General features: G+C 56.0%; 1 protein-coding gene across 1 annotated transcript in view; it reads right to left on the bottom strand.

Moving 5' to 3' along the window:
- Positions 1 to 2,111: 2,111 nt before the first annotated feature.
- Positions 2,112 to 14,057, bottom strand: part of LOC139394423 (phosphoribosyl pyrophosphate synthase-associated protein 2-like) — a 16,118-nt gene continuing 4,172 nt past the window's right edge. Inside the window, exons 5-11 of the mRNA XM_071142486.1 lie at positions 12,659 to 12,831; positions 12,449 to 12,564; positions 10,324 to 10,379; positions 9,338 to 9,468; positions 8,630 to 8,700; positions 8,382 to 8,528; positions 2,112 to 2,377 (exon numbers count right to left, since the gene is read on the bottom strand). Coding sequence (XP_070998587.1) covers positions 2,219 to 2,377; positions 8,382 to 8,528; positions 8,630 to 8,700; positions 9,338 to 9,468; positions 10,324 to 10,379; positions 12,449 to 12,564; positions 12,659 to 12,831 — 853 coding nt within the window. The 3' untranslated portion in view covers positions 2,112 to 2,218. The remainder of the gene's footprint in view (positions 2,378 to 8,381; positions 8,529 to 8,629; positions 8,701 to 9,337; positions 9,469 to 10,323; positions 10,380 to 12,448; positions 12,565 to 12,658; positions 12,832 to 14,057) is intronic.

Below are 14,057 nucleotides of genomic sequence, written 5' to 3'. Positions count from 1 at the left end.
TAAGGTCTACTACACCTGTTGTATTCAGCATTTCACTGTGAGGTCTACTACACCTGTTGTATTCAGCATTTCACTGTGAGGTCTACTACACCTGTTGTATTCAGCATTTCACTGTGAGGTCTACTACACCTGTTGTATTCAGCATTTCACTGTAAGGTCTACTACACCTGTTGTATTCAGCATTTCACTGTGAGGTCTACTACACCTGTTGTATTCAGCATTTCACTGTGAGGTCTACTACACCTGTTGTATTCAGCATTTCACTGTGAGGTCTACTACACCTGTTGTATTCAGGTCTACTACACCTGTTGTATTCAGGTCTACTACACCTGTTGTATTCAGCATTTCACTATGAGGTCTACTACACCTGTTGTATTCATCATTTCACTGTGAGGTCTACTACACCTGTTGTATTCAGCATTTCACTGTCAGGTCTACTACACCTGTTGTATTCAGCATTTCACTGTCAGGTCTACTACACCTGTTGTATTCAGCATTTCACTGTAAGGTCTACTACACCTGTTGTATTCAGCATTTCACTGTGAGGTCTACTACACCTGTTGTATTCAGCATTTCACTGTGAGGTCTACTACACCTGTTGTATTCAGCATTTCACTGTGAGGTCTACTACACCTGTTGTATTCAGCATTTCACTGTCAGGTCTACTACACCTGTTGTATTCAGCATTTCACTGTCAGGTCTACTACACCTGTTGTATTCAGCATTTCACTGTGAGGTCTACTACACCTGTTGTATTCAGCATTTCACTGTGAGGTCTACTACACCTGTTGTATTCAGCATTTCACTGTGAGGTCTACTACACCTGTTGTATTCATCATTTCACTGTGAGATCTAATACACCTGTTGTATTCAGCATTTCACTGTGAGGTCTACTACACCTGTTGTATTCATCATTTCACTGTGAGGTCTACTACACCTGTTCTATTCATCATTTCACTGTGAGGTCTACTACACCTGTTGTATTCAGCATTTCACTGTGAGGTCTACTACACCTGTTGTATTCATCATTTCACTGTGAGGTCTACTACACCTGTTGTATTCAGCATTTCACTGTGAGGTCTACTACACCTGTTGTATTCAGCATTTCACTGTGAGGTCTACTACACCTGTTGTATTCAGGTCTACTACACCTGTTGTATTCAGGTCTACTACACCTGTTGTATTCAGCATTTCACTGTGAGGTCTACTACACCTGTTGTATTCATCATTTCACTGTGAGATCTAATACACCTGTTGTATTCAGCATTTCACTGTGAGGTCTACTACACCTGTTGTATTCATCATTTCACTGTGAGGTCTACTACACCTGTTCTATTCATCATTTCACTGTGAGGTCTACTACACCTGTTGTATTCAGCATTTCACTGTGAGGTCTACTACACCTGTTGTATTCATCATTTCACTGTGAGGTCTACTACACCTGTTCTATTCATCATTTCACTGTGAGGTCTACTACACCTGTTGTATTCAGCATTTCACTGTGAGGTCTACTACACCTGTTGTATTCATCATTTCACTGTGAGGTCTACTACACCTGTTGTATTCAGCATTTCACTGTGAGGTCTACTACACCTGTTGTATTCATCATTTCACTGTGAGGTCTACTACACCTGTTGTATTCATCATTTCACTGTGAGATCTAATACACCTGTTGTATTCAGCATTTCACTGTGAGGTCTACTACACCTGTTGTATTCATCATTTCACTGTGAGGTCTACTACACCTGTTCTATTCATCATTTCACTGTGAGGTCTACTACACCTGTTGTATTCAGCATTTCACTGTGAGGTCTACTACACCTGTTGTATTCATCATTTCACTGTGAGGTCTACTACACCTGTTCTATTCATCATTTCACTGTGAGGTCTACTACACCTGTTGTATTCAGCATTTCACTGTGAGGTCTACTACACCTGTTGTATTCATCATTTCACTGTGAGGTCTACTACACCTGTTGTATTCAGCATTTCACTGTGAGGTCTACTACACCTGTTGTATTCATCATTTCACTGTGAGGTCTACTCCACCAGTTCCGTGACAAATAAACTTTGATTTGAAAACATCTGCTGCACAAATACCGACAAACCAATGGCAATTAATTTTTTATTTTGGCAGAAAATAAACGTGCATATGTGTGTGTGTGTGTGTGTGTGTAGTCTGTGGTGTGTGTGTGTGTGTGTGTGTGTATGGTGTGTATCAGTCGTCAGCTCCTATGTTGTGGAACAGACAAGACATTGACTCTCCACAGTGGATCCTCCGTACAGCTTCAGACAGGATCAGAGAAACATCAACCGTCTTTATCTTACAACATTGGAGCTTCTGGGACGAGTGGGGAATCGTGTTGGTTACCACCACCTAGAGAAGACAGAGACAGCGAGACAGACAGACGGGAAGAGAGACAGACGGATGGGCAGAGAGACAAACAGACAGACGGGAAGAGAGAGAGACAGACGGGCAGAGAGAGACTAAATCAAGAGAATCATGAGAAAACGAATAAAGCTCCAACTAGACAGACAGACCCCGTCCCCTCCGTTCCCCTCCCCTCCGTTCCCCTCCCCTCCGTTCCCTTGCCCTCCGTTCCCTTCCCCTCCGTTCCCCTCCCCTCTGTTCCCGTCCCCTCCGTTCCCCTCCCCTCCGTTCCCGTCGCCTCCGTTCCCGTCGCCTCCCCGTTCCCGTCCCCTCCGTTCCCGTTCCCTCCGTTCCCCTGCCCTCCGTTTCCGTCCCCTCCGTTCCCTCCCCTCCGTTCCCGTCGCCTCCCCGTTCCCTCCCCTCCGTTCCCGTCCCCTCCGTTCCCCTCCCCTCCCGTTCCCCTCCCCTCCGTTCCCTCCCCTCCGTTCCCGTCCCCTCCGTTCCCCTCCCCTCCTGTTCCCCTCCGTTCCCTTCCCCTCCCCTCCCCTCCCGTCCCCTCCGTTCCCGTCGCCTCCCCGTTCCCTCCCCTCCGATCCCGTCCCCTCCGTTCCCGTTCCCTCCCCTCCGTTCCCTCCCCTCCGTTCCAGTCCCCTCCGTTCCCTCCCCTCCATTCCCGTCCCCTCCGTTCCCGTCGCCTCCCCGTTCCCTCCCCTCTGTCCCCGTCCCCTCCGTTCAAGTCCCCTCCCCTCAGTTCAAGTCCCCTCCCCTCCGTTCCCTCCCCTCCGTTCCCGTCCCCTCCCCTCCGTTCCCGTTCCCCTCCGTTCCCTTCCCCTCCGTTCCCCTCCCCTCCGTTCCCGTCCCCTCCGTTCCCGTCGCCTCCCCGTTCCCTCCCCTCCGTTCCCGTTCCCTCCGTTCCAATTCCCTCCCCTCCGTTCCCGTCCCCTCCGTTCCCGTCGCCTCCCCGTTCCCTCCCCTCCGTTCCCGTCCCCTCCCCATTCCCGTCCCCTCCGTTCCCATCGCCTCCCCTCTGTCCCCGTCCCCTCCGTTCAAGTCCCCTCCCCTCCGTTCCCGTCCCCTCCGTTCCCGTCCCCTCCGTTCCCGTTCCCGTTCCCTACACTCCGTTCCCGTCCCCTCCGTTCCCGTTCCCTCCCCGTTCCCGTCCCCTCCCCGTTCCCGTCCCCTCCGTTCCCCTCCCGTTCCCCTCCCCTTCGTTCCCGTTCCCCTCCCCTCCGTTCCCGTCGCCTCCATTCCCTCCCCTCCGTTCCTGTTCCCTCCCCTCCGTTCCCTCCCCTCCATTCCCGTCCCCTCCGTTCCCGTTCCCTACCCTCCGTTCCCGTCCCCTCCGTTCCCTCCATTCCCGTTCCCTACCCTCCGTTCCCGTTCCCGTCCCTCCCCTCCGTTCCCGTCCCATCCGTTCCCTCCCCTCCGTTCCCGTCCCCTCCGTTCCCGTTCCCTCCCCTCCGTTCCCGTCCCATCCGTTCCCGTCCCCTCCGTTCCCCTCCCCTTCGTTCCCGTTCCCCTCCCCTCCGTTCCCCTCCCCTCCGTTCCCGTCGCCTCCGTTCCCGTCGCCTCCGTTCCCGTCCCCTCCGTTCCCGTCCCCTCCGTTCCCGTCGCCTCCCCGTTCCCTCCCCTCTGTCCCCGTCCCCTCCGTTCAAGTCCCCTCCCCTCCGTTCAAGTCCCCTCCCCTCCGTTCCCGTCGCCTCCCCGTTCCCTCCCCTCTGTCCCCGTCCCCTCCGTTCAAGTCCCCTCCCCTCCGTTCAAGTCCCCTCCCCTCCGTTCCCGTTCCCTCCCCTCCGTTCCCGTCCCCTCCCCGTTCCCTACCCTCCCCTCCGTTCCCGTCCCCTCCGTTCCCGTTCCCTACCCTCCGTTCCCGTTCCCGTCTTCTCCCCGTTCCCTACCTTCCGTTCCCTCCCCTCCGTTCCCGTCTCCTCCGTTCCCCACCCGTTCCCCTCCGTTCCCTACCCTCCCCTCCGTTCCCGTCCCCTCCGTTCCCGTTCCCTACCCTCCGTTCCCGTTCCCGTCCCCTCCCCGTTCCCTACCTTCCGTTCCCTCCCCTCCGTTCCCGTCCCCTCCGTTCCCCTCCCCTCCGTTCCCCTCCGTTCCCGTTCCCCTCCCCTCCGTTCCTCTCCGTTCCCTTCCCCTCCGTTCCCCTCCCCTCCCGTTCCCCTCCCCTCCGTTCCCTCCCCTCCGTTCCCTCCTCTCCCCTCCCCTCCGTTCCCGTTCCCTCCGTTCCCGTTCCCTCCGTTCCCGTTCCCTACCCTCCGTTCCCGTCCCCTCCGTTCCCGTCCCCTCCCCTCTGTCCCCGTCCCCTCCGTTCCCGTCCCCTCCGTTCAAGTCCCCTCCCCTCCGTTCCCGTCCCCTCCGTTCAAGTCCCCTCCCCTCCGTTCAAGTCCCCTCCCCTTTGTTCCCTCCCCTCCGTTCCCCTCTGTCCCCCTCCCCTCCGTTCAATTCCCCTCCCCTCCGTTCAAGTCCCCTCCCCTCCGTTCCCGTCCCCTCCGTTCCCGTCCCCTCCCCGTTCCCGTCCCCTCCCCGTTCCCTACCCTACGTTCCCTCCCCTCCGTTCCCGTCCCCTCCGTTCCCGTCACCTCCACGTTCCCTCCCCTCCGTTCCCGTTCCCTCCCCTCCGTTCCCTCCCCCCGTTCCCGTTCCCTCCGTTCCCTCCCCTCCGTTCCCGTCCCCTCCGTTCAAGTCCCCTCCCCTCCGTTCAAGTCCCCTCCCCTTTGTTCCCTCCCCTCCGTTCCCCTCTGTCCCCCTCCCCTCCGTTCAAGTCCCCTCCCCTCCGTTCAAGTCCCCTCCCCTCCGTTCCCGTCCCCTCCGTTCCCGTCCCCTCCCCGTTACCTACCCTACGTTCCCTCCCCTCCGTTCCCGTCCCCTCCGTTCCCGTCGCCTCCACGTTCCCTCCCCTCCGTTCCCGTTCCCTCCGTTCCCTCCCCCCGTTCCCGTTCCCTCCGTTCCCTCCCCTCCGTTCCCGTCCCCTCCGTTCCCATCGCCTCCCCTCTGTCCCCGTCCCCTCCGTTCAAGTCCCCTCCCCTCCGTTCCCGTCCCCTCCGTTCCCGTCCCCTCCATTCCCGTTCCCGTCCCCTCCGTTCCCGTCCCCTCCGTTCCCGTCGCCTCCCCGTTCCCTCCCCTCTGTCCCCGTCCCCTCCGTTCAAGTCCCCTCCCCTCCGTTCAAGTCCCCTCCCCTCCGTTCCCGTTCCCTCCCCTCCGTTCCCGTCCCCTCCCCGTTCCCTACCCTCCCCTCCGTTCCCGTCCCCTCCGTTCCCGTTCCCTACCCTCCGTTCCCGTTCCCGTCTTCTCCCCGTTCCCTACCTTCCGTTCCCTCCCCTCCGTTCCCGTCTCCTCCGTTCCCCACCCGTTCCCCTCCGTTCCCTACCCTCCCCTCCGTTCCCGTCCCCTCCGTTCCCGTTCCCTACCCTCCGTTCCCGTTCCCGTCCCCTCCCCGTTCCCTACCTTCCGTTCCCTCCCCTCCGTTCCCGTCCCCTCCGTTCCCCTCCCCTCCGTTCCCGTTCCCCTCCCCTCCGTTCCTCTCCGTTCCCTTCCCCTCCGTTCCCCTCCCCTCCCGTTCCCCTCCCCTCCGTTCCCTCCCCTCCGTTCCCTCCTCTCCCCTCCCCTCCGTTCCCTCCGTTCCCGTCCCCTACCCTCCGTTCCCGTCCCCTCCGTTCCCGTCCCCTCCCCTCTGTCCCCGTCCCCTCCGTTCCCGTCCCCTCCGTTCAAGTCCCCTCCCCTCCGTTCCCGTCCCCTCCGTTCAAGTCCCCTCCCCTCCGTTCAAGTCCCCTCCCCTTTGTTCCCTCCCCTCCGTTCCCCTCTGTCCCCCTCCCCTCCGTTCAATTCCCCTCCCCTCCGTTCAAGTCCCCTCCCCTCCGTTCCCTACCCTACGTTCCCTCCCCTCCGTTCCCGTCCCCTCCGTTCCCGTCACCTCCACGTTCCCTCCCCTCCGTTCCCGTTCCCTCCGTTCCCTCCCCTCCGTTCCCTCCCCTCCGTTCCCTCCCCTCCGTTCCCGTCCCCTCCGTTCCCGTCCCCTCCGTTCAAGTCCCCTCCCCTCCGTTCAAGTCCCCTCCCCTTTGTTCCCTCCCCTCCGTTCCCCTCTGTCCCCCTCCCCTCCGTTCAAGTCCCCTCCCCTCCGTTCAAGTCCCCTCCCCTCCGTTCCCGTCCCCTCCGTTCCCGTCCCCTCCCCGTTACCTACCCTACGTTCCCGTCCCCTCCGTTCCCGTCGCCTCCACGTTCCCTCCCCTCCGTTCCCGTTCCCTCCGTTCCCTCCCCCCCGTTCCCGTTCCCTCCCCTCCGTTCCCGTCCCCTCCGTTCCCATCGCCTCCCCTCTGTCCCCGTCCCCTCCGTTCAAGTCCCCTCCCCTCCGTTCCCGTCCCCTCCGTTCCCGTCCCCTCCATTCCCGTTCCCGTCCCCTCCCCGTTCCCTACCCTCCGTTCCCGTTCCCTCCCCGTTCCCGTCCCCTCCCGTCCCCTCCCGTTCCCCTCCGTTCCCGTTCCCCTCCCCTCCGTTCCCGTCGCCTCCGTTCCCTCCCCTCCGTTCCTGTTCCCTCCCCTCCGTTCCCGTTCCCTCCCCTCCGTTCCCGTTCCCTACCCTCCGTTCCCTCCGTTCCCGTCCCCTCCATTCCCGTTCCCGTCCCCTCCCCGTTCCCTACCCTCCGTTCCCGTCCCGTTCCCTCCCCTCCGTTCCCGTCCCCTCCGTTCCCTCCCCTCCGTTCCCGTCCCCTCCGTTCCCGTTCCCCTCCCCCTCCGTTCCCCTCCCCTTCGTTCCCGTTCCCCTCCCCTCCGTTCCCCTCCGTTCCCGTCGCCTCCGTTCCCGTCCCTCCGTTCCCGTTCCCTCCGTTCCCGTTCCCTCCCCTCCGTTCCCCTCCCCTCCCGTTCCCTCCCCTCCGTTCCCTCCTCTCCCCTCCGTTCCCGTCCCCTACCCTCCGTTCCCGTTCCCTACCCTCTGTTCCCGTCCCCTCCGTTCCCACCCCTCCCCTCCGTTCCCGTCCCCTCCCCGTCCCCTCCGCGTTCCCTCCTTTCCCGTCCCCTCCCCTCTGTCCCCGTCCCCTCCGTTCAAGTCCCCTCCCCTCCGTTCCCGTCCCCTCCGTTCAAGTCCCCTCCCCTCCGTTCAAGTCCCCTCCCCTTCGTTCCCTCCCCTCCGTTCCCGTCCCCTCCGTTCCCCTCTGTCCCCTCCCCTCCCGTCCCCTCCCCGTTCCCTACCCTCCGTTCCCGTCCCCTCCGTTCCGTTCCCCTCCCCTCCCCGTTCCCGTCCCCGTCCCCTCCGTTCAAGTCCCCTCCCCTCCGTTCCCGTTCCCGTCCCCTCCGTTCCCGTCCCCTCCGTTCCCGTTCCCTCCCCGTTCCCTACCCTCCGTTCCCGTTCCCGTCCCCTCCCCGTTCCCGTCCCCTCCCCTCCGTTCCCCTCCCCTCCGTTCCCTACCCTCTGTTCCCGTCCCCTCCGTTCCCATTCCCTCCCCTCCGTTCCCGTTCCCTCCCCTCCGTTCCCGTTCCCTCCGTTCCCTCCCCTCCGTTCAAGTCCCCTCCCCTCCGTTCAAGTCCCCTCCCCTTCGTTCCCTCCCCTCCATTCCCGTCCCCTCCGTTCCCCTCTGTCCCCCTCCCCTCCGTTCAAGTCCCCTCCCCTCCGTTCAAGTCCCCTCCGTTCCCGTCCCCTCCCCGTTCCCTACCCTCCGTTCCCTCCCCTCCGTTCCCGTCCCCTCCGTTCCCTACCCTCCGTTCCCGTTCCCTCCGTTCCCGTTCCCGTCCCCTCCGTTCCCGTTCCCTCCCCGTTCCCTACCCTCCGTTCCCGTCCCCTCCGTTCCCTCCCCTCCGTTCCCGTCCCCGTCGCCTCCCCGTTCCCTCCCCTCCGTCCCCTCCGTTCCCGTCCCCTCCGTTCCCGTCCCCTCTGTCCCCGTCCCCGTCGCCTCCCCGTTCCCTCCCCTCCGTCCCCGTCCCCTCCGTTCCCGTCCCCTCCGTTCAAGTCCACTCCCCTCCGTTCCCGTCCCCTCCGTTCAAGTCCCCTCCCCTCCGTTCAAGTCCCCTCTTACCTGACTAATGGCTGACTCCTGGAGGATTCTGGGAGCGTCCGCAGACAGGATGGCGTGTGTTGCCATGGCGATGATCGGCCCCGCTCCCCTCTCCCTTAGCATCTCCGCTGCCGCCACAAAACCCACCGCATCATCGATGATGTCATCCTGACACACACACACCAGGTTAACACACATACACACCTCCCCCGTCCTGCCCTGACGATGTCACACAGCCTCCTCCCTGACCTCTGACCCCAGCCACTCACCACGATGATGGCGATGCGTCCGGCCACATCTCCTACGACTGTGATAGGATGCTTCTCCTTAGGGATACAGACTGACAGAGAGAGAGACGGTAATGAGGCCCGTTATCTACTGACCCAGAGTCAGATGATCTCCTTAGGGATACAGACTGACAGAGAGAGAGACGGTAATGAGGCCTGTTATCTACTGACCCAGAGTCAGATGATCTCCTTAGGGATACAGACCGACAGAGAGAGAGACGGTAATGAGGCCCGTTATCTACTGACCCAGAGTCAGATGATCTCCTTAGGGATACAGACTGACAGAGAGAGAGACGGTAATGAGACCCGTTATCTACTGACCCAGAGTCAGATGAGGCCCTGTATCTACTGACCCAGAGTCCGATGAACAGGGAACTGTGTGTCTCTAACAGGGAGCTAACCTACCCAACCCTGCCTTTAGGGAACTGTGTGTCTCTAACAGGGAACTGTGTGTCTCTAACAGGGAACTGTGTGTCTCTAACAGGGAACTGTGTGTCTCTAACAGGGAACTGTGTGTCTCTAACAGGGAACTGTGTGTCTCTAACAGGGAACTGTGTGGCTCTTACAGGGAACTGTGTGTCTCTTACAGGGAACTGTGTGTCTCTTACAGGGAACTGTGTGTCTCTTACAGGGAACTGTGTGTCTCTTACAGGGAACTGTGTCTCTAACAGGGAACTGTGTGTCTCTTACAGGGTAGTTCAGGTAGACCTCCGGTGGTTCTGACTGTCGGAGGAGAGTGCCGTCCGTCCAGCAGGTCCGTCTCTGCATCTCCGTGGATCACAGCAATAGACACACGCAACCTCTCGGCGAGGGACTGGGCCCTAGACAACAGCGACAGAGAGACAGACACAGAGACAGACTTAGTTGTAGTGTGTTAATTCATAGTGAACTTAAGGAATGAGCGTCAGGGTAACTCACCTCTTAGAGACAGAGAGACAGAGACAGAGAGACAGAGAGACAGAGACAGAGAGACAGAGAGACAGAGAGACAGAGAGACAGAGAAATGAGTGTCGGGGTAACTCACCTCTTAGAGACAGAGACAGAGAGACAGAGACAGAGAGACAGAGGAATGGGCGTCAGGGTAACTCACCTCTTAGAGACAGAGAGACAGAGACAGAGAGACAGAGAGACAGAGAAATGAGTGTCGGGGTAACTCACCTCTTAGAGACAGAGAGACAGAGAGAGAGACAGAGAGAGACAGAGACAGAGAGACAGAGAGACAGAGAGACAGAGACAGAGAGACAGAGAAATTAGTGTCGGGGTAACTCACCTCTTAGAGACAGAGACAGAGAGACAGAGACAGAGAGACAGAGAAATGAGCGTCAGGGTAACTCACCTCTTAGAGACAGAGAGACAGAGAGACAGAGAGACAGAGACAGAGAGACAGAGAGACAGAGGCACAGAGAGACAGAGAGACAGAGAGACAGAGGCACAGAGAGACAGAGAGACAGAGAGACAGAGACAGAGAGACAGATAAATTAGTGTCGGGGTAACTCACCTCTTAGAGACAGAGACAGAGAGACAGAGACAGAGAGACAGAGAAATGAGCGTCAGGGTAACTCACCTCTTAGAGACAGAGACAGAGAGACAGAGAGACAGAGAAATGAGCGTCAGGGTAACTCACCTCTTAGAGACAGAGACAGAGAGACAGAGGAATGGGCGTCAGGGTAACTCACCTCTTAGCGGAGGACGGTGATTTGGCCACGATAACGGCATTATGGTAGTCTGGAATCTACAGGGAGACAACAAGGAGTTATGGGTAGTGGAGTTTGGAATCTACAGGGAGACAACAAGGAGTTATGGGTAGTGTAGTTTGGAATCTACAGGGAGACAACAAGGAGTTATGGGTAGTGGAGTTTGGAATCTACAGGGAGACAAGGAGTTATGGGTAGTGGAGTTTGGAATCTACAGGGAGACAACAAGGAGTTATGGGTAGTGGAGTTTGGAATCTACAGGGAGACAACAAGGAGTTATGGGTAGTAGAGTTTGGAATCTACAGGGAGACAACAAGGAGTTATGGGTAGTGGAGTTTGGAATCTACAGGGAGACAACAAGGAGTTATGGGTAGTGGAGTTTGGAATCTACAGGGAGACAACAAGGAGTTATGGGTCGTGGAGTTTGGAATCTACAGGGAGACAACAAGGAGTTATGGGTCGTGGAGTTTGGAATCTACAGGGAGACAACAAGGAGTTATGGGTAGTGTAGTTTGGAATCCTGTATGTACTGTAGTAGGAGGGGGTTGTGGGTAGTGTATTCATCCCTCCTCCTATATGTACTGTAGTAGGAAGGGGTTGTGGGTAGTGTAGTCCTACTCCTCCTGTATGTACTGTAGTAGGAGGGGGTTGTGGGTAGTGTAGTCCTACCTCCTCCTGTATGTACTGTAGTAGTAGGGGGTTGTGGGTAGTGTAGTCATCCCTCATCCTATATGTACTGTAGTAGGAAGGGGTTGTGGGTAGTGTAGTCCTACCTCCTCCTGTATGTACTGTAGTAGGAGGGGGTTGTGGGTAGTGTAGTCCTACCTCCTGTATGTAATGCAGTAGGAGGGGGTTGTGGGTAGTGTAGTCCTCCCTCCTCCTGTATGTACTGTAGTAGGAGGGGGTTGTGGGTAGTGTAGTCCTACCTCCTCCTGTATGTACTGCAGTAGGAGGGGGTTGTGGGTAGTGTAGTCCCATCTCCTCCTGTATGTACTGTAGTAGGAGGGGGTTGTGGGTAGTGTAGTCCTACCTCCTCCTGTATGTAATGCAGTAGGAGGGGGTTGTGGGTAGTGTAGTCCTATCTCCTCCTGTATGTACTGTAGTAGGAGGGGGTTGTGGGTAGTGTAATCCTCCCTCCTCCTGTATGTACTGTAGTAGGGGGTTGTGGGTAGTGTAGCCCTACCTCCTCCTGTATGTACTGTAGTAGGAGGGGGTTGTGGGTAGTGTAGTCATTCCTCCTGTATGTACTGTAGTAGTAGGGGGTTGTGGGTAGTGTAGTCCTCCCTCCTGTATGTACTGTAGTAGTAGGGGGTTGTGGGTAGTGTAGTCCTACCTCCTCCTGTATGTACTGTAGTAGTAGTGGGTTGTGGGTAGTGTAGTCCTACCTCCTCCTGTATGTACTGTAGTAGTAGGGGGTTGTGAGTAGTGTAGTCATCCCTCCTCCTATATGTACTGTAGTAGGAAGGGGTTGTGGGTAGTGTAGTCCTACCTCCTCCTGTATGTACTGTAGTAGGAGGGGGTTGTGGGTAGTGTAGTCCTACCTCCTCCTGTATGTACTGTAGTAGTAGGGGGTTGTGGGTAGTGTAGTCATCCCTCATCCTATATGTACTGTAGTAGGAAGGGGTTGTGGGTAGTGTAGTCCTACCTCCTCCTGTATGTACTGTAGTAGGAGGGAGTTGTGGGTAGTGTAGTCCTAACTCCTCCTGTATGTAATGCAGTAGGAGGGGGTTGTGGGTAGTGTAGTCCTCCCTCCTCCTGTATGTACTGTAGTAGGAGGGGGTTGTGGGTAGTGTAGTCCTACCTCCTGTATGTAATGCAGTAGGAGGGGGTTGTGGGTAGTGTAGTCCTCCCTCCTCCTGTATGTACTGTAGTAGGAGGGGGTTGTGGGTAGTGTAGTCCTACCTCCTCCTGTATGTACTGCAGTAGGAGGGGGTTGTGGGTAGTGTAGTCCCATCTCCTCCTGTATGTACTGTAGTAGTAGGGGGTTGTGGGTAGTGTAGGCCTACCTCCTGTATGTACTGTAGTAGGAGGGGGTTGTGGGTAGTGTAGTCCTACCTCCTCCTGTATGTACTGTAGTAGGAGGGGGTTGTGGGTAGTATAGTCCTACCTCCTCCTGTATGTACTGCAGTAGGAAGGGAGATGCTCTCAGGTTGTCTACTGGGATGTTGAAGAAGCCCTGAATCTCCTTCTGATGAAGATCCACAGTGATGAGATGGGTAAGACCTACACACACATACGTACGTACGTCAGACCTAACACAGTGTAGATGAACCGTTATCTCCAACACATTAGATTGAAACATAACGTGTTGTCTCACCTGCCCTGCACATCAGAGAGGCGATCAGCTTACAGACGATGGATCCCCGTTTCCTCATCTTACACTGTTTACTGTAGGGTAGGTACGGCAGCACGCCACACACACTCCTCGCACACGCCGTCACACACCCATACGCCATCACACACAGCTCCATCAGGCACCGGTTCACATCCCTGCACACACACACACACAGTTTACTGTTACAGTAACACAAATACACAGAGAGAGGGAGAGGTCCATTGATAGAAGAATTTGACTATTTACAGTAGTGACTAAAGTATTCCACCCTGAATCTGTAGAACTGGGTGAAATGTGTTAGAATCATAAGACTATAATCTATAATCTACTAAAACCCAGTATAAACTGACACCAGGTGTATCCTGTTATAAACTGACGGTGTACACCAGGTGTATCCTGTTATAAACTGACGGTGTACACCAGGTGTATCCTGTTATAAACTGACGGTGTACACCAGGTGTATCCTGTTATAAACTGACGGTGTACACCAGGTGTATCCAGTATAAACTGACACCAGGTGTATTCTGTTATAAACTGATGGTGTACACCAGGTGTATTCTGTTATAAACTGACACCAGGTGTATTCTGTTATAAACTGACACCAGGTGTATTCTATTATAAACTGATGGTGTACACCAGGTGTATTCTGTTATAAACTGACGGTGTACACCAGGTGTATCCTGTTATAAACTGACACCAGGTGTATCCTGTTATAAACTGACGGTGTACACCAGGTGTATCCAGTATAAACTGACACCAGGTGTATCCTGTTATAAACTGACACCAGGTGTATCCTGTTATAAACTGACTGTGTACACCAGGTGTATCCTGTTATAAACTGACACCAGGTGTATCCTGTTATAAACTGACGGTGTACACCAGGTGTATTCTGTTATAAACTGACACCAGGTGTATCCTGTTATAAACTGACGGTGTACACCAGGTGTATCCTGTTATAAACTGACACCAGGTGTCTCCTGTTATAAACTGACACCAGGTGTCTCCTGTTATAAACTGACACCAGGTGTATCCTGTTATAAACTGACGGTGTACACCAGGTGTATCCTGTTATAAACTGACGGTGTACACCAGGTGTATCCTGTTATAAACTGACACCAGGTGTATCCTGTTATAAACTGACACCAGGTGTATCTTGTATAAACTGATGGTGTACACCAGGTGTATCCTGTTCTAAACTGACGGTGTACACCAGGTGTATCCTGTTATAAACTGACACCAGGTGTATCCTGTTATAAACTGACACCAGGTGTATCCTGTTATAAACTGACGGTGTACACCAGGTGTATCCTGTTATAAACTGACGGTGTACACTAGGTGTATCCTGTTATAAACTGACGGTGTACACCAGGTGTATCCTGTT

The sequence above is a fragment of the Oncorhynchus clarkii genome, unplaced genomic scaffold, assembly GCF_045791955.1.
Source record: "Oncorhynchus clarkii lewisi isolate Uvic-CL-2024 unplaced genomic scaffold, UVic_Ocla_1.0 unplaced_contig_14094_pilon_pilon, whole genome shotgun sequence".
NCBI lineage: Eukaryota > Metazoa > Chordata > Actinopteri > Salmoniformes > Salmonidae > Oncorhynchus > Oncorhynchus clarkii.
Note: the sequence above shows the minus strand (reverse complement) of the source record. Positions and strands in the feature narration are given on the sequence as shown.